Raw genomic sequence first — 23,358 nt, 5'->3', positions numbered from 1 at the left:
ACTCGTACAAACTTGGTGAAAAATCTGATGACAAAGACAAAGAAGATCTACTTATGAATTTCAGTATAAAAGTCGAATTAATTGCAAAATAATTAACACAAAAATGATACATAATTTCTCCATGTTTCATTTTTTTATTAAAATTATTACAGTTTATTAAAAATTGATTCTGAAATTTAATTATTAGAACTTAATTTAATTTAAATTATGGTAAGAATTTTTAGAAATGAAGAATAGTTGAAATATAACACTCATCAGCAGTTTTTAATAATTAAAAGACTTTATTTGCCATCTTTAACGACCAACATGTTCGCTCAGATTAAGACCTCTTAGGTTTTTAAACGATTAATATGGAATGCATTATTTAGAATTTTACCTTGTTATTGGATTCGACTGAAAAACATAAATTGAATTGAATTAATATGCTACAATTATTATGAACGCAAAATGAAATGTGTATATACTATGAAATAAAAGTGGAAAAGAAACTACTACTTCAGAGATAATGTTAGAAGAAAGCATCCCCCCCCCCTTAAAATCTTAATTTCAACACTCGCAAATACCCAATTGAATGTTTTGATAGAAAAGTTTGAATTTCTTCATAGCAATGTATACAATGTTACAGAATATATATGAAATTAAATGTAAAAAAATATGTTTAAAAATTATACAGGGAGGAATTCCATGTCATTGGAAAGATAATTTCTAGAAATTTTAAGAATATACAAAAGCCATTTTAATGAGATAATAGTTTCGGAAGATATTGTCATCAATTTCCAAAACCATTACCATCTGGCGACAGTTAAGCCTATTTTTGCTTTCGCTTAAACTTTCTGTTTGACATCTATTTCTTTTAATGCCCTCCTCCACCAATTGAATGCAGTTTTTGGTGACACAACAAATATTCTCCATTTCTAAATAATAATTCGCAGCTTCATTAATTAACGAAATCATTAAACTTAATGCAGCTGTAAAAATGTTCAATGAAACAGTCTGAAACATTCGTCCAGTGATTTGTTTACATGTGACTGTTGCCATTCGACAATAAGTAATAAGAGCGATTTCTGTGCCACGTATGTTAACGTTTTATATATATATATAAAGATTGTTCAAATATAATGTAAAATATTACTTTCCTTCATTGTGATCAAATGTAGTTCATTAAAATTGACTGCAATAAATATTATTGATATTGTAGGAGAACCACTAGTCACCGAAAGAGGTTTGTCAAATTCAAATAGAAATATATAAATATAATTAATTAATAAAAAATATGCCTTAAATGTCATTTCTTATAAATGTATAGTATAGAAGAAAAATTCGAAGGTCCTTTTTAAACAAGATCGAAATCCATTTCTAAGAGAGAATGCTCTTAATAACAATGCAATATCTTAATGCTTTTATGATACATTAAACTGCTATTCCAAACAAAATTTATATTCTATGCGAAGACATTTTTACAATAACACTTTTAAAAATGCATTATTGTCTCCTTTATAGTGAGTAACGCGGAATTTTCAATGACTTTTAAACTAAAACCTCTTTCAATGGTAATATTGATGTTATATTTTGAAAAATGGTATTTTAAGGTCACAAAAACATTAAAACTTTTATAAAATACTTTTCCCATAAAATTAATATTTTGCGAGCATAACGGTAAATATTCTATAACTACTTCCAGTAATATACCAATACTATATATATATATATAATAATCTAGATATTAAATAAATATTCATAAATTACGATAGCATATTTTTTATAGTTGCATGAAATAGCTGAATCTAATTTTTCGTACATCAACAACTGTTCATAAGTGTTTTTCAGTTAAATAAAAAGTACATATTTTTATTCTTTTAAAATTTATTTCACCTGTTTACTAAAAAAAAAAAAAAAAAAAAAAAAAAATTAAGAGAACATCTGTCAACTAATTTCAAATCTGCGTTATGAAATTTTATTTTCGGAAAATATTACTTTGTATTACTATGTACTTTTGAAAACTTTTTACCAACTGATAGGTGCATTCTATTTAATTTGTTGCTCAGACATTACAAACGCATGTACAGAGGTTCTTGACCGATATTGAGCTTGGAATCTGTAAAATGGTAGTTGGTTCTCGACTTCATCAGCGTGTCCAGTTATTGTAGCTAGTGTATGATTATTTAAGAAATATTTTTCATTTAAATGCTGACAAAATAATAAAAACTACAGCAAAAGATACAGATACTAAATATTCAATCATTAAATCAGCCTGCCATTTTATCAATGTTTCTTCTTATTAATAACGTTGGAATTTATAAATGGTAATATTTTTTCGTTGTTGATCAGAGCGTCAGACGGAGAAAAATAAAATACTAAGCTTCTTTTCAAAAGTTAGTTGCAGGTTTTCTTAGTAGCAATTTACTTTATCCACAGTTATCGTCCCTCAGGATAAAGCTGGTGGGGAGGACCACAAATACGTGGATAAGTCACCAGATAAGTAAGTGGATTCTTGATTCCTTGGAGAGTGTAGCGTTGATGTCGTTATCGTATAGGCCACATCTCGAAGTCGATCTCATCTTCGGCGGGACGAACTGGTGCATGAATTGATGATGGCTATTTTTCAGGAAATCATTAAATCCATCTTGCAATTTCAGAGCTTTTATTAGTTTGATGCGTTTGAAAAAAGTGGGCATTTCTTCCATATGTAACAGATCATTCATTAAAAAAATTAAATTTAAAGCAAATTCCTTTGTTTTGCCTTTTACATATCGAACCATTTTTACATTCTTGTATATGAAGTGTTGAGAAAGTATTGTAATCGTCAAAAAATTGGAATGAAAAGATTTTGATGAATATTCACGTTTTAGCCCTCTCTCTATTCGAAAAACTCATTTTTGAAAAATGTCTGTCTGTCTATGACAAAGATAACTCAAAAACCCCTTTGAACTAAACGGATGAAACTTGGTATACGGTATTTACACTAAAACTGTAGATTTCTATCAAATTTTGAGCAAACTTCGTTCAGAGGAAGTCTGTCTGTCACGTTGTTCGAATATAACTTAAAAGGATAATTACAAATCGAAGACAGCTAGATGGTTAAAATTTGGTACATAGATTTAATATCTTTAGTATAGACACTTACCAAATTTAAAAAAAAAAATCCAACAAAGGGTTGATCGTCTGTCCGCACTTTTAGAAACATTTAATCTCGATAACTCAAAAATTTAAATATATTAAATATGGTGTAGGATTTTGTAGCAACAAAGTTTTCAGAAACTATTAATGGCTAAAAAAACTCGCTAAGTCTGACACAATAGATTCAGTAAAAATACAAATTCCTGCCAAAGGTTAAGAGTTCGTAACTATTTTACGGCGTTCTCTGAGATGATATTTTCATTAGAGAGTATGCAAGAAAGTTTTGGGAATTGAAATTCTTTTTGCGGAAAATAATTTCTAAAAAGAAATTATTTTCCGCAAAACTACTAGTTAAATTGCATACAATTCTGCAATCGAAATCCAGTCACGATTTCATGACATGCAGTTTCTTCATTATTGCAAACGGTAACTATGAGTGTGACGTTTGTTATGCAATAGCTTACTCAAAGCAGCTTGCTTATTGCACCCTAAAAAGTAATCCGAAATGAAACAGAATATAATAAGCAATTTTGAAACTATGCAAAGTCAGAATTTTATTGATGATATTTTGAAAAAATGTCTAAATTTCTGAATGCATATATATTTTGAAGTTGTTTTTATCGTATTATAAATACACCTAAGTTGAATTCTACATAGGTTTGATCTGAATTTGTCATGAAAACTGCGTGCTATTTTCGAAATAGTAAGAATTAATAGTTTTTCCTCAATGTTTTAATAATGTTTCCTCAATGTAAAAAATATTTGCAACGTACAATTATTTCATTATCCTTCTCAATGACGGATTGCTGACTAGACAGATAAACAGGAGGGAGAAAGGGGTGGGCTTATAGACATGTCGATTAAAAATGTTATCAGCACAGTTACTAAATATAATAAATTTGCATAAAATACAATATCTATTAATTATAAAATTCTAGAATACGATAGACATTTATATTTATATTGAATTATTAAAATCTTTATTCAAAAAATGAAACACAATTAATTATTAAATTACAATATATTGAAGTATTAATTATTCATTTCATTGGTTATGTAATATTCCGCATGAATCATGTTATACTTTGCCAAATCCTGCAAAATAATGACTTTTAATATTATATTGGTATGAAGTTTATTATTTCCTTAAAATCTATCATAATAATTAAATACTTTAATTTTTAAGTAAGGAAATCATTAATTATGAATATTGCCAAGCCATAAGTACAATTATTTTTTCAAGAATTTTATTAGTTTTGCCATTTTTTTTCAGGTTATAGGTATTTAAAAATAAATAAAAAAAACATATAAGAGTCGTAGAGAAGAAACGTATAAGAAATATATAAACATTTAAACTAACATAAAATATTGTCGAGGCATGAGACAGACTCTTTATAACTTTATTATGAGGTAAATGAAAATAATTGATGAGTTTCACGAACAGTTATTTCATTATTTTCTAAGTTTCACGAACAGTTATTAAATTACTTTCTAAGTTTCACGAACAGTTATTTAATTATTTTCTAAGTTTCACGAACAGTTATTTAATTATTTTCTAAGTTTCACGAACAGTTATTTAATTATTTTCTAAGTTCCACATTTTCATAAAACAAACACGAACACGAAAATACACGACACTCACTTAGAATACAATCTAATAATGACTCCCATGAAGGATCATAGGAAATATACCTTGATATTAATGTGGTAAATTAACTCCACGAGAGGGCACTCTGAGTTCATCCGGTGATAGCCAGCAGTCGGAGGGCAGAGTTCAGAGTTCACTAGACGAGGGGAGAGAACGGACGTCCGCCGAGAAGGGTGCGACCGGAAACCGAGAAGCCGTGATACTCTGAGAAAGGGCCGAAACTGGAATTCTTGCGTTGAAGGATTCCTCTGCAGATGCCAGTGAACCACGCGCAGGTGGGAAAGATCCTTTAAACAACATCAACTGTCCATCTTCATGTAATATAAATTCCTTCATCATTGAATTCTCATGTGTAAAATTCATCAGAATCATCATTTGTTAATCAAGAATAAAAAGATTAAGCTAATCCAAGTGGACTGATGCATTAAAACCCATCACACCCACAACCATGGGGGCTCGGAGCCGGTGAACAACAAATTTTAAAAGGTACTGTGCTACTCCTGTTTTATATTTATTCTGTCATATTTCTGAAAATGAGTATCTTAAATAATTTAAAGAAGTGTGATTTAAAAATACTTGCCGAAGAACTCGGTGAAACTGTGTCAGAAAATGCTAAAATTTTGGAACTTAAGAAATTAATTGAGAATTCTGATGTTTTTAAAACGGATCAAGAATTTGTCCGTGGCGTCATCAAATCGATCGTTGAGGATCGTACGGCTAAGGCAGTTACTGAACAATCCAAGTTAGAGATTGAAAGAATAAAATTGGCCCGACTCGAGAAGGAGATTGAGCTAGAAAAACTGAAAAAACAAACATTGCCTGGTGAGCAAACAAACGTGTCCTTTAGTTTTGAAAGTTTAATAAAAAGTGTTAAAACACTAACAATTTCTGTTCCTGAGAAACCCGAGGCATTTCATTTGTTTTTTACTTCCTTAGAAAAGGCATTTATTACTAAAGAAGTTCCTAAAGACTTCCAAGCTGAGATATTAATTAATTTGCTAGGGGTTAAAGCTAATAATGTTTTAACGTATGCAACTGAGCAGGATTTGTCGGATTATGAAAAATTAAAAGAGTTATTTTTAGCTGAATTTCAGCCGACACCTCGAGAATGTCTTAGTAATTTTAAAAATGCTCAACGTTTACCAAGCGAATCGCACGTACAATTCGCATCGCGATTAACTGCAACATTTGATTACTATTGTCAGGTAAGAGAAATAAAAAGAGATTTTAAAAAATTATGCGACTTAATTGTTGCAGATAAGTTGTACGAAACTTTGGATTTCCGAACTAAAGAATACGTAGGTATTCGCGAAGGAAAAACATGGTTTCCGCCAACTCAGTTAGGTCGCGAATGTGATTTATTTTTCTCATCTCGGGGTAAATCGTTATCTGAAGTCAGTAATTCTAATGTACATAGTAGTGAAACGAAAGCATCAAGGTTTCAAAAACAGGCAATGGAAAGTGAATCGTTTCGTCGAAACAAATATCAAAATGTTAAACCGGAAAGGATTTGTTATGTATGCGGGGGAAAGGGAGAAAGCTTTCATTTCGCTCGTAACTGTCCAAAACGATTTGAAAAATCTACAAATGAAAGTGAGACAGAAAACAAATTTGTTATATCGGGAATTGGAACTAAGCCAAAAAATATGCTAGAATATATTGATATTTTTGTGGATGAAAAAAAAGTAAAATTTCTAAAAGATTCAGGAAGTGAACTTATAATTGTGAACAAATCATTTTTTCCTATCAAAAAAACAACGGGAAATATACAAATTAAAACTTGTTTCGGAAATGAAATTTCTGCTCAAACTGCAACCTTTTCATTTGCTTTTAATGAGGAATGTAAACCCGTTGAGATTGAGGCAGTTATAAGTGATCAATTAGTAATGGAGGGAATTTTCCCGCCAAAATGTCTGAGTCTTATTCAGAATAATGAATTGGTAAGCACCGAAAATAAACAGGTAGATGCATTGAGCAGGAATGCAGTGTGCATGGTCACCCGTTCCCATAGCAAAATTACATCTAAGATCGCAACTGCACAAGAAGCTGACGAACATATGCAATTGCTGAAAACTCTGGTCGAGAAAGAACTCAAAGATGATTACCATATAAAAGAAAATGTCTTGTACGTACAGGTGGATGGACGTGAACTCATCGTTGTACCAGAAACGATGGAACTAGAGGTCATTCGCGGGACAGGTGTGAAGATGCGAAACAAAACGGACCTAAGAATCAAAGAAATCCTAGATCAAGAATTCTTGCACTCCATGATTCAAGAAAAAGAAACAATTCGTGAGGAGGCCAAAGCAAATATCTTCAAAATCAAAGAAGAGAACCGACGGCAATATAACAAACATCGTAGAATTGCCCCACTCTATAAAATAAACGACTTGGTAGCAATTAAAAGAACCCAGCTAGGAGAAGGTCTGAAGCTAAGACCTAAGTTTCTTGGACCTTACAAAGTGGTCAAGATAAAGCCACATGATCGTTACGACGTAGCAAAAGTAGGATCTCATGAAGGGCCTGAGGCAACTTCCACTTCAGCTGATCACATGAAGCCCTGGACTGATGCAGTTGCAACTTGAGATCAATACATTTCTTTTTTCATCATCACCCTTTTTTGTTTTTTTTATTTCTATCCTTTGTCTTTAATGTCCTCTCTTTTTTTTTTCTCCTTCATTTGTGTGTTTCAGAGTTCGGAGGACCTCACATGTCGATGGCCGAGCGCTGTGGTAAATTAACTCCACGAGAGGGCACTCTGAGTTCATCCGGTGATAGCCAGCAGTCGGAGGGCAGAGTTCAGAGTTCACTAGACGAGGGGAGAGAACGGACGTCCGCCGAGAAGGGTGCGACCGGAAACCGAGAAGCCGTGATACTCTGAGAAAGGGCCGAAACTGGAATTCTTGCGTTGAAGGATTCCTCTGCAGATGCCAGTGAACCACGCGCAGGTGGGAAAGATCCTTTAAACAACATCAACTGTCCATCTTCATGTAATATAAATTCCTTCATCATTGAATTCTCATGTGTAAAATTCATCAGAATCATCATTTGTTAATCAAGAATAAAAAGATTAAGCTAATCCAAGTGGACTGATGCATTAAAACCCATCACACCCACATTAATAAGGTAACGCCATCTGTTGTACTAAAAGAGAAGGCAGTAGAATTATGTAACCGCTACAACATTAATATATTGTTTAAATTAAAAATTAATCGAAATTAGAAACTATATTGAATAGTTGTTAAAACAGTTGCCTCATAATGTGTACTGCTTAGGGTCGCAAAATATCTATATTCGCTAGAGAGCTATTTATAAAATATTGCTTCACGCAAATTTTTTTCCAATTTTGCGGTTAATCCCTCCCCCCTATCATTGCGCCCTCTCCCCTATCATTCAGTGATTCTTTAAAAGTGACAACAACAAAAAAATCCACATCTTTATAATATCAGATATTTAAATAAATATAATAAAGAAATGCTGTTTACCGAATCTTCAAAACCGCTTTCTAATATTGCCAATTCATTATATTAAAAAAATAAAATATTTCAAATATCAGGCAAGAATTTCCTATCTAAAAAAATGCCTTTTTTCAATCGATTTTTATTTCCATCCTCCGATAAAAATATGAGTCAGCCATAAAGTGAAAAGATCCAAACAAATCAACCCAATCCATTTCATACAACTCTATTAAATGAGATTGATTTGAAGTGGCTCCAATTAAGTCAAGACATGACTAGGAGCGTGAGAGAGAAGATTACGCTAATGAGAAATCAATGACTTGCTATACGTAGATTTAATTTCCTCCTTTTCATTCAGTTTTATTTCTTAAACCACTTTCGCGTCCTTTGTTGCTGAAAAGTAGAATTTCTTCTACCTTTGAAGGAATTCTTTTAACGAATAAAATGAAATGAAATTTTTTTAAAACATTTGCCTGGTCGCTGAAGGCAGAATTCCTTTTGTAGCAGAAGAGGATTATTAATTAAGTGGATTTCCCCTAGTACATTTTTCAATTCAAATTAGCTGATAATTAGGAAGGATACATTCGGGATCCTCGTTTGACCTTTAACTTAACTGTGATAAAAAAAAATGCTAATATCTTTCAATAAATTAAATTTTGAGATGCCAATCATACAAAGATGGTAAACAGAAGCGGATTTAGGCATGTTGTAGCCCGTGGCAAGGAAATGAAAAGAAGTCCCTCTGTTAATAAACTAGTCAATTTAAATTCACATTTCATTATGTTAATAATTTGTTATTTTTCTTTTAATAATTTGTGAAAATGTATAGGCATTTTTAATTTATTTATTATGACTCATGACTGGGTAGTAACTAATTTGTGCACAATATTATTTAAATAGCTGCCAGGTGTACATAAATACTATATGCACAAACTGAATGTAAAGGAATAGATATGAAACCGGCCAATACCAAATGCTTAGAATGCACATTTTTTAGTTTTCGAGCCAGGAACAGTAATTTTTGAATATCCCCCGGTGGCACTACAAATAGTCCCATCGCACAGCACATAACCATTTTACAATAATTAGACATCCCTCTCATGACTATAGCTACCGCCCTTCTGAAATTAAGAAGGATATAAGGGATTTAAGAGGAATTGTTTACTTACAAGCTGTGATTAGAAAGAATTTACAGTAAATTGCTATACAATAATATTAACACACACACACACACACACACACAGAGAGAGAGAGAGAGAAAAATTTTCTCTTAATAGACAATATTTGCATCTTTTCTACTGCTACTGCTTAAGATATATTCTTAAAAAATTTCATCAATTATTATCTAATATATGCATTCTGTTTCATTAAATATCACTGCAGTCAAAGTGAATTAAACTTCAATTTATATACATTCATTCCCTTTGAAGAAGTGATCTTCTTTTTTTCCTTTGGCAAGTCTTGGAAGTTCTTTAAAAAAATAAAAAACTATATTTAATAACGAAAATGCATTATGGAAAAGACCTCTCAGACTCTCTACATTTCCCTATGCAATTTTTAATCCTCATAATTCCTTTCATGTAATTAAGATAAAATATTTTTGATTCAATTATAGATATGAAGGGGAAAATGCGCTTTATTTTTCTGTCTCAAGAGGGCGCGCTTTTCCATCTGAAGGACAAGTATAATTTGTAAACGGTAAATAAATGAATAATGTAGGGATAAAAATGGAGGACAGTAAAATAAAGAAAAAACAGACTGTCATTCAAATCTCGAACTTTCTAGAGCTAAATGCTCGTTAGATGAATTCTTGTTCATATTGCAACATATATTTTCTTCTTCTTCTTCTTTTTTTTTTTTTTTTTTTTTTTCGTTTAACTTAATAAGTTGATGTTGAAAGAAATATTTCCAAGATAAGAAAAAACAAATAATGTAGAAGTTTCTAAAACTGACATGCAGAATTTTAATAAGGAGTTATACTGAAAATACCGGTTTTCTTGTCAACATCAGATAAAAGCTAATAGTAATTGTTAAGAACTAGATCATTCAAGCCTTCTCTGAAATTGCATTGAGTGGTTAGATCTAATTTTCTACAACAACTTACTTGACAGTTGTGGTAAAAGGGGGGATGGGGATATTATCCCAAAAATAAGTGAAGTCAGTCACGCCATATTCCAATTATTAAGTCGTTTGAAAAAAAAAAAAGGACAAAGGGTTTAGATGATCGAAGTACAAAGTATCGTGTACAATATTCTTCTCGCAATATCAAAATAATTATTTAATTACCACGGTAGAATATAACTTCAAGAATTATACTCTACATTACAGAGAAAACTGTTGAAAACAAACAAAAAAAATCACACTTTTAATGGAGCACTTAGCACAGAGATTTTTAATGTCAAGCAATTAGAAAACTTCTGCCAGCTATTAAAGTGATCAAACGACATTTTTTTAAAATAAATATCATTAAACTTTATAAAAAATGTTAATTTTTTTCCAATCTATTAAATACTAACAAGTTTTGAAATTTCCGATGAATTCTCTCAGTTTTTAATCAAGGGACTTACCTCTTTTTTATCATCTAGAGTTCTAGCACGATTTTGAAAGATAAAATAGAAAAGGCTTTAAATTTGCCCCTTTTGTTTGTCCCTTATATTTGAGTGGGTGTGTAATATATTCGAATTCATTTCACTAAAGAAATAAAAGTCTACTACGAAATTTAATCGAAGATAATCTTTTATAAGCGTTCCTAAACAACAAAAATATTTGAATTATTTTTTATTTTTTATTTTTGAAGTCATTTTTTTCTAAAATTCAATAACAGATGGAGCCATTAGTAAGAAATCAAAATTTAATAATTAATTGATAACTAAGTTAAAAATGCTAAAATAATGTAATTATAAAATAATGTACAATATATTTGTTGCTACATCAGAAAAAAAGTGAAAAATCGATTACAGAACTCCATCATTCTAAGCATGAAACAAGTTCAATAAAAGTATTTAAAAATATAAATAAACATATCTGTTGTTCATTTAGGAATTGATTATTTATAAAATTGAATTTTTTAAATCAAAAGAAAGTTTTGAAAAAAAAAAACGTATGTTGTTACGCTCTATTCTTTATATAATTATTGCCCTCTCTACTGACATCAAAATTTTTTCATGCGTGTTTTGTCTTTAAATCACAACCTGGTTTTAAAAATCCACATGTTTTAGTTTACATTTTATTATTTACATTTAACCTAAAATATATGACTAATCAGAAAAAATTTAATTTAGGCAGATTCCTATTTTGGTGTTGTTAGAATTTTATGGGAATTATTTTTCTTATTTTCGAATATGTAATCAGATAACAAAGGCGACAGCTGAGTTGGCACCAACCTCCTTTCTCCAAACTTCCATATTAGAAGTCCAACTTCCAATTCTAACACATGTAGGCCCGAACGAATTTCCCATGGAACAAGATTTGAACATATGACCTGCTGGCGCTGAAGTTGAAATTATAATTAGAATAAAAGTTATAAACATTAATTAAGTATTCAAAAAAATTTCAGAGTTTTGTTTAATGATATTTTATTTTGAATAATTTTAATAATTAACATATAAATTACGAAATGGTTGCAATATTGGGACTTTCTATTTGATAAACCAATTTACTGAATCAAGTTTAAAAGTTTTATTAATTAGCGAACATTTTTTGAATTTAATTCCAATACCTAATTTCGATGTAAGTGTGCACCATTCATGTGAGCCACAAATCCGTTGGCGGAAATCAAAATTATATAAATCAATCCCTTATAATAATAAAATAGAATGTGCGTGTGTTGGCGCTCTACCGATCAAACTATTTTACCTCGAATACAAAATTTGGTACAAATATATACTGGAAAGCGAAAATAAGCAGTCGGAATTTTTTTAATCTTTTAATTAATAAAAAAATAAGCGTGATTTTGCGCGAAATATATTACTGCACAAAGGTAACTTTGATATTGCTTTAAAATTTAAAAAAATATATATACTAGTTTAATTTTTCAAGCAATTTTTTTCAATAATTTAATAATTTTTTAAACATTTTTTTAATAATATTCAACAACAGTTTTCATCATAACATTGAAATTAGAATTGTTTTTATTATTTAACCAACTATTTAATCGTGCGATTTTCTCCCATTTTTCGAAAGCTACACATTAAAGGGAGGAAAAAATGCTTCTCAGTTTACATGAGAAATCTGAAAGTAAATAACAATTCGATAAAAGACAACGATATGTTATTAGAAAATGACTGCCCAAATTGTTACATTTTTAACAACATTTTAATGTCACTGGATTTCATTAAGAAAGCTCATGTACATAATAAAGAGACTATGAATAATTGTCCCTTTATTATTACATGAGCTTTATTTATGAGCTTATGTACACGAGCTCTCTTTATTATGCACATAGGATTGTTAAAATAAGAAAATTTTATATGCACCCAATTTTTCCTAAAAAAATCTTTTATAGAGGGAGTCAACGTTGAATGAACATCAAATAAAGCATTTAAATTAAACGCAAACGATATTTCCGGCTGAAAAGCTGTTGCCAAACTTGGTTAATTTATAGTAAGAAATAATTTAGAATAAATCAGCAATTTAATATAGTATAACATGATAATTCTAATTAATATAAGAATTATTTAAAATTCTGCATTAGATTAAACAAATTTAATGCAAATTGGAATATAATAAAAATTCTAAACCAAAATATAAAAACATAAGGATAAACTGAAATATAACAATAAATTGCAGTTTCATTTAAATCAAAGATGAAATAATATTTCATTTTCAAATGAATATGCAAAATTTATAATTCGCCGATTATAAGATAATTTAATATATGAGTAATTTATAACAAAAATTCACATTTAAATCATATGACATTAAATAATTTGATAAATGCTAATTAAATAAAAATAATTTTTAAATGTAAAAACTATTTACTACAGAAATAGAGTAACTTTAAGTATCTTACACCGGCATGCATCATCTAGAGCAACATGCAACGATCGAGAACCAGTCATTTTCAAAATTTCAACTCAGAAACTGTAATGTTGACCGTCAAAAGTATTTCTGACGTTGTGTTTCTAAAAACCAAGAGTTAACCTCTTCAATTATTATATAACGAAAATATTCTTTTTTAATTTTCTCGGGAGCGGACAAGGTCATTCATGCAAAGAAGCACGCGACCAGGTGAATTATAATCAGCCTGGAAATGAAGTTGTCCACGATCGCTACTTTCTACAAGTATGCAGATCTATTCCATCACTTTTCTTTTACATTTCTTTCAGAAAAAAAGATAAAAATCGCACTAGGTTTTATTTTTAAAACATAGGTTTTTATTTTTAGCAGGTGCTTTAATTTTTATTCCGAGATCGGTCATTTCAAAACGGGCCAGATTACAGAAACATTTAATTTTTTTTTAATAATTATAGCTGTAATAAAAGATCGTTCAGCGAAAACTGAAGAAGATGAGTGTATAAAATATTAATTTGATTCAAGAAAAAGACGAAAGAATTTTTTCTTTTAGTATTAAAATGAAAATTATGTAAGTTTTAATATGCACTTCATTACATCAGAAATAACGTGTTACATATAATTTAATTATTTTAAAACAGTTATTAGACATTAGATAAAAAGAACGTTCCCGGAAGTTATTCTGCATAAAATGAAAACAATATTAGTATTCATAAGATAATCTTATCATGCGATAATATCAAGAAAAATGATAAACTTTCAAAATGAGAAATAATAATAATATTCGTTTTCGAAGTGACGGACGATAACTAGTATATTTTAATGGAACTGTCAGGGTAATCTTAAAAGCACCAATGACGGCAAAGAAATTTAAACATAAGACATAATTGCAGTGAACCTCTATCATCGAATTTTACCCGAATTTTTGCAAAAACAGCTATAATAAGAAATACATGATAAAAAAGCAAAGTGCATTTATTTTCAAAGTTAAACATATGGAAATAAACATATGGACACATTAAAGAATTTCATTATAGATTTCAAAATGCACAATTCGCAACATTTCCTGATTTTTGAAATTTGTCACACAAAAACTCAGAAATAAATTTAAAAAAATTAAAAAATCCAATTTTTTCTATGTTTTATAATTGCATTGTTAATTAAACCCCTAAAACCTCTCTTAATTCATAAAAATCTCTATGAAAAATTTGCTTGATAAAATTTTGTTTTTACAGCTCCGAAGCAATATTTGTTCAGGAATATAACTTACTAGACAGAATAACAGTAAAGCATAAGAATAACAGTTTTTACGTCTTTTAAGAGTTTGAAGTAAAGCGAAGCTGAGTTTAAAAGACGTATAACCGAAGAACTCTGATTTATAACAAATTTAATACTACTAATGCAGATTCATTTTAAAGAAATAAAGTTTTTACGATAATAAAAATATAATACTGATAGTATTTGAAACAATAATTAAATTTCTAAACTGAAAATTTATCATAAAAGTATGAAAAATCTTCCATTATTATTTATCTTTACTATTAATTATATATTTTTTTTTATTTTATACGATTTATGCGCATGCGGATATGCGTTTAGTTGAAAAAAATCTTTAGTCGTTGCCTAGGATATTGAGTAATTAAATAAAACATAAAATGAATTAATATCATCGAATGTTTTATAAAATAAAATAATTTTCCAGTAGAGTTCTTAGAATCTTTATAGGAAGATGGAATAATTTCATATTTTTCTTCACCATCGTTTAAATTAAATGAGAAACAAGAAAAGGACGTTATTCCATGCTACTGTTTGGTAAAAATTTCCCGCCTTTTTAGAATGCAGGTAATATAAGAATCATGAAAATATGTGAATTTTTGAAAGGGAGAAAACGATAATAAAAACAGAACATTTATGCTTTTTGCGATTTATAAACAGCTGCTTTGGTTATTAGAATGTTTACAAATGAATTGAAACGGTATTTTACTTAAGATGGACAATATTTTTCTTACATTGATACACAATTTTTAAAATCTGAAATATCTTGTAATTTTCAAAGTAATGTAAAAGTTGAATTTTTAAAACACATTTTTTTTCGTTCTTTTATTTTTATTAAAAATGTAATTTTTCTCAAATTCTGAAAGAAAAAAAAATTGTGGGTTCATAATAGAATAACAAAAAAAAAAAAAAAAAAAATCGAAAGTATTTATAAATAGAGCATATTTAGAACCATTAAAGATTTTTTTTTATCAAATGAAAACGAAACTAACATGCATCGACTATTAATTTGGTGATAGTTTGAAAACCTGTTGTTGGCATATGGTGAAGCTTTGTAGAAAACGTTGCGATTCTTTTCGGTAATTTTATAATTTTTTAAAAAGTATTTTCATATTACATTCAAAATACTTTTTGAAAAATGACAAATAATTCCTAAACATATTATGTATATTTTTTATGTGAATGCTGTTTTTTTTTTTTTTTTTTTTTTTTTTTGCTAAAGCTCAAGTTTATTTTAGCAAAGGAGGAACAATAAAAAAAAAAGAGAGAGATGGGGAAAAAGATAAACAGAAGATAGGGGAAAAAAAGGAAACGAAGCAAAAAAATGTCCCAGCGTTTTCCTCTACCAACGTAAACATACCATTATCTATCAATCTTTCTTCTTCCTGCATCTCTTCCATAGTCAGTATGTCACCTCATCCACGTGCGTGAACCAGATGGAACAGAAATTCACGGTTGCTCTTCTGAGTAACGTTTTATGATATTTAACACATTCTAAATTATTCTGGTGTATTTACAAATTACGTAATAGAACTTTAAATAAACTGACAGTAAGAACAGGAATCAGAACAATGCATATAGGAAGTAAGTCCCGTTCTTACTCATGCCGTGTTCGTGCTTGGTTGGGTAGAGCAGTTCTGACCCAGCATTCCCAGTTTCTACGTCATAGGTCGATAAGGGAGATGCGCGTTCGCTGTGGCGGTAGAGATCAAAATGAAAAGCCTGTCTGCGGTATTTGTCGGAAAGAGCGACCTGATTATAGAATATTTGTCTAATTAAAAGTTAGAGATATTTTATTCGAAATTGAGAGGATTAAACGTCAATGGGAGATGGATCTTAAATTTATTATCTGCTTTATTTCTGTTTTATGTAAGTAGTATTATAAATAAAGCTGTTATGGATAAAAAAAATTGCTGTGGTTTGTTGTCATTCATTTTCATTTTTGTGAAAGTATCACAAAAATTATTTTTGGTTTGCAATCATTTGTTAATTTTTGTTTTCAGCTCGTAGATCCATGTTTTAAAATTGTCCTTAATATTTCATAGAGACACACTTATATAAAATGGCGCCCATGACAAATATCAAAATAAGACCGCATTCCAATCTCGTTACTACAATCCTCATATTAACCCCTCCTCCTCGAAATGTTATACCATGTTGGGGGTTGAAGTTAATCCTAAGTAACTATATTTAAAACATTTTTGACATTATGGTTCAGCAAATGGTCAGTATATCTCTTAATTATTTTAAGAGATTAAGATTAATTAAACTTTTTATAAAAACTAAAAAATCTAACAGTTATAATCTAACTAAGAAATATAGCGATTATTTAGGAAAAAAATTGTTACATCGTGTAAAAGGATTTGAAATTATATTTTAAGTGTAATGACCAATAATCGAAATGTGCTTAACATTTGATTATTTTAGAAGGGATACCCAAAACACATTAGCATCAGGGCCATCAACAAATGTATTCCAGCCCTTAGGATATTAATGGAATGGATATTGATTATATATTTTTCTAGTATATAAATTTTTCACACAAATATTTGTTCAAGTTTCTTAATATTGTTTTAGTGGATTAAATTTTTAATATGTCAAACATTTCCTGAACAATAATAGTAAAATGCCATTAAATATTTTTGAAACTATTAAAAAATTTATAATAATTTTTTTATGATATGTTATTTTATGATGCCTTTAAAATTAGAGAGCTGCTTGCATTACACAGTTTTATAAATCAGTACTAACAGCGGAAATTTATTTTGTACATCTGCCCGTTGCTGCATTGCAGGCCAAGCTGCTTGAATTTCAGGTGCCAAACTTCACACAAATATACTTTGTGGAAGGCGAAAGTGAATCTAATGTAATTCTTCGATTCTAGAATGAGTTTGAATTGATACAAAATGAAATGAAATTTTAATGGTTTTTAGTGAAAATTTCTGAAAATATTACCTCACGTAAAGATAATTACTACTTCTTTAAAATTCAAAAAATTTTGCGGTAAGTTAAAATTTAAACGCTTGTTATTTTATACCTTAGGAATCTCTCTCTCTCTTTTCCCTCTTATTTTCAGCATAAAGTAATTTTTATTTAAAGATTAGATTTTTCATTTTATATGTATTAAGGTCACATAATTTAGAATATTTTCATACTTTCTAAAGCTATAGATATTTTAACTATGCAAACACAGTATTTGACATAGAAGAATGATCAAATAACTCATATACAGTTACATAAACTTATCAAACTACAAAGCAGATATGAATTTCCTAAAAATTCAAAATGTTTTAATTTATTCAAACTTAGTGCTGAATTATTTGATTTGTTTTTTAATGCAGTTTATTAACTCACTGTCTCCATTGAATACCAAAGTAATATTTTTTTTAAAGTTTAGTTCATTTCTTATAAAAAAAAAGATCAGTATTATATTTTTAAAAATTTATCATGTGAGAACATGATGTTTTTGTTAGGGAGTTTTGAAGCTCGAAATCGCATAGACAATGAATATGGAAGCTCGAAATCGCGTAGGAAATAAATAAAGCAAAAATGGAAATTTTCATCATCATCTTTTAATCGCATATATTTTTTACCTGCTTTTACCAGTATTGCAGTATTATTATGTATGCTTCTTTGAAAACAGATGCGTTTTTAAAAGGTTGATCTGCTTTTACCGCTATTGTTTTATTATTACGTATGCTTTTTTAACAGCAGTTGCGTTTTTAAAAGGTTGACATAGAACACATAGAACTATGACATCATAGCTGTTATTTCATCTCAAAACCGGTAGAGCTCTAAAATTTTGTTTGCCAGCTAGAAAAATTGAAAATGAAAGTTTAAAAAAATTATCATTATATATATAGAGAGAGGGAGGGATAGAGACCGATAGAGAAGTCTCGTGATTGTTTCAAACCGGTTTAAACTGGTTAATGACTTAAATTAATTAAGACAAACAACAATAATAATGTTCTCACGTGATAACTTGAGATTTACAATCGTAGATTTCATTTTAATTTTTTGATATTTTCAATGATTGTGATATCGAATACTGAGTTATTTTCTTAAATTTAAAATTACACTTTAATGAGAAATAATTTTTCGAATATTTGAAGCATATTTTCTTTCAAAACAATGCATTTGAAAAGCGATTTTGAAACATTTATTTTCAAGCATAACACTTATAAAATAAGAACAACAACAACAAAAAATTCAAAGTTTTTTTTTATGATTGTTCTGATATGAATTTACAACAAAATAAATTTATTCCAGCTTCAAAAATTAACAAAAATATTCAATTAATAGCTCTTTTCTTTGTACACACCTCATCCATAACACAAAATTTTTTAATGACTTTTATACATAGTAAGATAGGAAAATGGATAGGGAATGAAAATTATTATCGATTATTAAGAGTTCTCATCGACCAACTTAATTAATGATAAATCTTGGCTATTTATTCATAATTTCAAAACATTAATACATTTTTTTTTGTTGATTGATGAGAATGTTTGGTGAACAGAAATATGATCTTCCCAGCTTATTTATCTAAAGTTCGATTTCACATGGAATCTAATTATTAATTCCATGACTAGCTCATAATATGGAGATATTTTTGATTTTATTAATCAAAAAGTGCATTTTCAAACGTTAAAGATTTGCTTGTCTATGCCGATGTTTGTGTAACAATATGAATATGAGAATTTATTTAAAGAACTAAATAAAGAGACATAATAAAATGAAAGAAAATTCTACATTTTCGTTTTTAAGAAGGCTTTCTTTTTAGCTCTTGGGAATAATAGTTAAAAAAACACTTTTTGTTAAATTCAAAATATTTTTTCAAAAATTCTACTATTCCTGTTAATGGCACCTAGGGCTCTTGATCTACTTGACCCCACCCCACCCTAGTTAAGCCACTGTTGCTGATTCAGAAACCTTGAAAAAATCGCAGAGATTTAAGATGTTGCGACGCTTTATAGAGCAGTATAGTTATGCTTCTATTGCAGATAAGTGATATAATTATTTTTATAAAAATATGTTAGTCCAGTTTTCTCCCTGTTTTCTCAATTTAAATTCCTGCAGATAATCACACAGTTATTCAAAATTATTTTAAAACAAAAATATCATTTAATTATAGAGTTTAATATAAAATTCACATCGACAAATGAATTCGCTTTAACCCTTTCTAGGGCCGTGGGAAGTATGCTTCCCACCAAATTTATCAATCTTTGTATGAATTTATGTAGGCTGGCATAAGTTATGACAAATTTTTTTAGAAAGACAGAAACTTAGATGCTTTAGTTCTTTATCTCAGACAAAATGATGTGTCTTGATTTGTTACTTAATTATTAATTAACCAAATTAATTAATTAATTTAATTTAATTTATCTAATAAGCTAAATGAATCCCTTTTCTTATTCTAATTTCAAGCTTAAAAATATTTAAACATAATATGACTAGAAAAAAATGGCCCTTTAAAGGATTAAGATTACAACTGAAAAGAGAAGAATATTATGTTTAAACCAAATAAATTTAAAATTATTTAATTAGAGCAATTTTCAATGGATAAAATTATAGTTTAGGAATTAAAAAGGAAAAAATGAAAATTTTATTTTGAATTTTGAAAAATAAAATAATACTAAATTTTAAAAAAATAATAAATGAGGGTTTTTTTTGTACAATAAAATAAAAGATAATTTTTTTTTTAATTTTTAGAAATTTAAACTAATTGCATCTTAATACGTCGTCAGTTCTTCAATTTATTTAAACACTGCTTATGTCAATAAAATTAGAATTCAAAAGTCAATAATAAAATGTTGCTAATGTTAAAATGTTATCGATGAGTTCAATTTTTAGTTATAATATAACTCTTAATATGAAAAATAATTCACTGATGATTGATAAGTTTTAATTTCGAACACCTTTTTTTTCGGTACCTGAGCATTCGCGAATTTCAGACATATTTTTTTTTAATTACGCGCAAGGGCATAACCATAATGGTTTGTAATTGAATTAGTCTCAACAAAATATACGATTCAGTTAATCAAATTATATTTTTTATAGGAGAGTGAAATATTGATTAATCATTACTTCAGTTTCTTAAATAGAATTCTTACAAAAGTCATGTAAATCAGTGAAAAACTATATTTATAACATTGCATATTTCCAAAACCATATTTATAACACTGGATCTGTAAAATATCTATTTTACAGATCCAATTATTTAAAAGGAATAGAGGTTACGATAAAGATCCAATTTAGGTTATGGTGAAAATATGACAAATCTGCTTTATAAGTTGTTGCTATTTTTTTTTTTTTTTTGTCACTCATTCTCTACGAAAATTTTTTTTTTTTAAACAAGTTTCTCTTCAAGGTTAATTTGGGACAGAAAACCGAACAGAACTTCGAGGGACAATTTATTTTTAGAGGCCAAGTTATATTTGTAGAAAATTACGGTCAGTAATTCTTTTTAGATAATTATTCTAGCAGGTCTATAATTATAATCAAATTATAAAAAAAAATTCTTCTCCTTTTTTTTTTCCCACGCATTTGGAATAGTAATAGTAATGGTACACTAAAAAGTAAAAACATTTACGAATCGCTTTGACAATAAAGAATAAATTTAAAAAAAACAGTATTACCCCATTAGAAATACTGCAGCATAAGATATAAAAAGTATTAGCAAATTGTAATAATAATCAGTTAAAAAAGGAATAATAAAAAGGATTAGATTTTAAATGAACTCTAAATTTTATTAATTTCTTGAAAATATATTTGTTTAATTTTTATTTTATTTCAACAAAAGTAAATTGTTATTAAATTTTGCATTAATATTTTTAAGACAAATTTTAAAAAATATTTTAGTAAAGATTAAAGAAAACATGCCTTTTAAGTAGTGCGAATTATTTAACTGATTTGTTGCCTAATTTTTGCTTTTATTGAAATTAAGAACTGCACATTCTAAAATATCATCAGGTATATTTTCAAATACAAAAATATAAGTAAAGCTAATTTTATGTTCAATGTCATTATCTATTTAGTATGCAAATTAGTAATCAAACTTGTAATTGAATTAAAGTAATATTTAAAATTCAATGTTGTGACAATATATTTTTATGTAATATGTAATCAAAATTCAAATATTTATTACTTATACTTTTATAAGTGTTTGTATAAGTATTAAAATAGCAAATGAAATTCACATCAAAGCTATACATGAATACAAATAAACAATTTATAATATTTTTTATACTAATTGAAGAAAACGCCAGGATTAAAAGGAGGGAATGTGAATTGTATCAAGTAAATTCTAGAATAAGCACAATAACATAATAAATCACGAATGCCCATAATTAGTGTAATCATTTCATTAATTTTAAATAAATCATTTAATGTAACCGTAAATTAAATCTTGTCGTAGCTTAATAAATACGAGAGCGCAGTGGGAAGTTAATGAGAGGAAATGAGAGTTAAAAATAGAGGATACATAAAAAAAAGTCATTATCATTCGCATGTGTCCGTCGATTACTTTTATATAACCATGACCTTGTCAGAAACAGTTTTCATTTGATTTAGAGAAAAACAGAGAAAGAAAAAGAGATAATGTTTGGAAGGACGGCTTTTTTTTAATAGAACAACAGAGAACAAAAAGAGATAATGTTTGGAAGAACGTTTTTTTTAAAAAACGTTTTTCAAAAAAAGCTAATGAAATTTGATAGAGTAGTAATGTCTGATGGCCAGAAATACCTCGTTTATCTCCATTATTCATTGCAGAATTATGCGATTTCCATAGCAAATCAGATAAAAATTAGTTTTTAGAAAAGATCTACGCTTTGTAACGTTACAAAATAAATGAGATACACTTTTTTCGTTTATCTCAAATGTATAAAAAAATGAATGTTAAACTCAATAAATTAAATTAAAATAATTTTAACAGAAAGAAACAAACATATATTTATTTAAAATCGAAATAATTTCTGAGGTTTTTTTTTAAAAAAAAAATTACAAATACTTACAACTCTATTAAGAATTTGTATTACAATATTTAGCATCATACCATAAATGCGAATTATTTGTTGTGAGACAACATATTGGTATGAAATTCCTCAAATAACCTCGTCATTAAAAAGTTCCGCACCGTCATCTGATAATACATCTGTATTTTAAAAACCAGACTCGAAATTTTATGTACAGCAGTTTTTCAGTAATTTTCTTCCAACTTTCTTGCTCGTCTGCATTTTCTTCTTCCTCAACAGGCGTTTTGTTATTTCGCCGTCATCAGCAGACTGAATAATAAGGTATTTACATAATATTTATTATTTCATAAATTATATTACGGTTTATGAGCTGACAATCATGCTTGGATTTTTATGAGTTATTAAATGCAAGCTTTCCATTTGCTCTTTTCCGTTCATCGGGCCATCTGCGAATCTGTTTTCAAGTCCGTAATATTCATCCAGTGGAATGTATTGTACACAAGTTAACCTCATAATAGGCCTAATTATGTATGTATATGCTTAGTTTCTTCTTTTTATTGAGTCTATTCAAAATTACAACCATTTGTATAAAAATTAAATTTATTTTTTCTAAATTATAGATGATATAAAGTGTATTATCAAACAATTAAATTGATAATGAAATGAGTAGATTTAATACAGAAGAATTCTCAATGTAAAGTTTATGTCGAAATTTAAGCAGGGTATTTTGGTGATATTTCTCATGTAGATTGTATTTCAACATATTATTCGTTTAGTAGATAAATCAACTGGTTAAAAATATCACCCAAAAATATTATTTCAGTTACAAAATGCTCTTAATAATAATCGATGCCATGCTATTGCAATCTGCTTA

General features: G+C 28.4%; 2 protein-coding genes across 7 annotated transcripts in view; one reads left to right on the top strand and one right to left on the bottom strand.

The window, feature by feature from the left end:
• LOC129987987 (transmembrane ascorbate-dependent reductase CYB561-like) overlaps window positions 1–23,358 on the bottom strand; it is a 124,964-nt gene that overhangs the window by 17,477 nt on the left and 84,129 nt on the right. Inside the window, exon 1 of one of the 5 annotated variants that reach the window (XM_056096047.1) lies at window positions 15,872–16,138. The exons of 3 other annotated variants lie outside the window; for them this stretch is intronic. In XM_056096047.1, coding sequence (XP_055952022.1) covers window positions 15,872–15,911 — 40 coding nt within the window. In that variant the 5' untranslated portion in view covers window positions 15,912–16,138. Of the gene's footprint in view, window positions 1–13,234; window positions 13,326–15,871; window positions 16,139–23,358 lie in introns of those variants that run through there. One more of the 5 variants, XM_056096046.1, reaches the window with a different exon arrangement.
• LOC129987985 (gastric triacylglycerol lipase-like) overlaps window positions 22,727–23,358 on the top strand; it is a 123,743-nt gene continuing 123,111 nt past the window's right edge. Inside the window, exon 1 of one of the 2 annotated variants that reach the window (XM_056096044.1) lies at window positions 22,727–22,805. The gene's annotated coding sequence lies outside the window, so the exon portion shown is untranslated. Of the gene's footprint in view, window positions 22,806–22,893; window positions 23,013–23,358 lie in introns of those variants that run through there. The other variant, XM_056096045.1, reaches the window with a different exon arrangement.

This window comes from Argiope bruennichi, chromosome 10, assembly GCF_947563725.1.
Source record: "Argiope bruennichi chromosome 10, qqArgBrue1.1, whole genome shotgun sequence".
NCBI classification, from domain to species: domain Eukaryota; kingdom Metazoa; phylum Arthropoda; class Arachnida; order Araneae; family Araneidae; genus Argiope; species Argiope bruennichi.
This window is presented reverse-complemented; position numbering and strand designations above follow the sequence as displayed.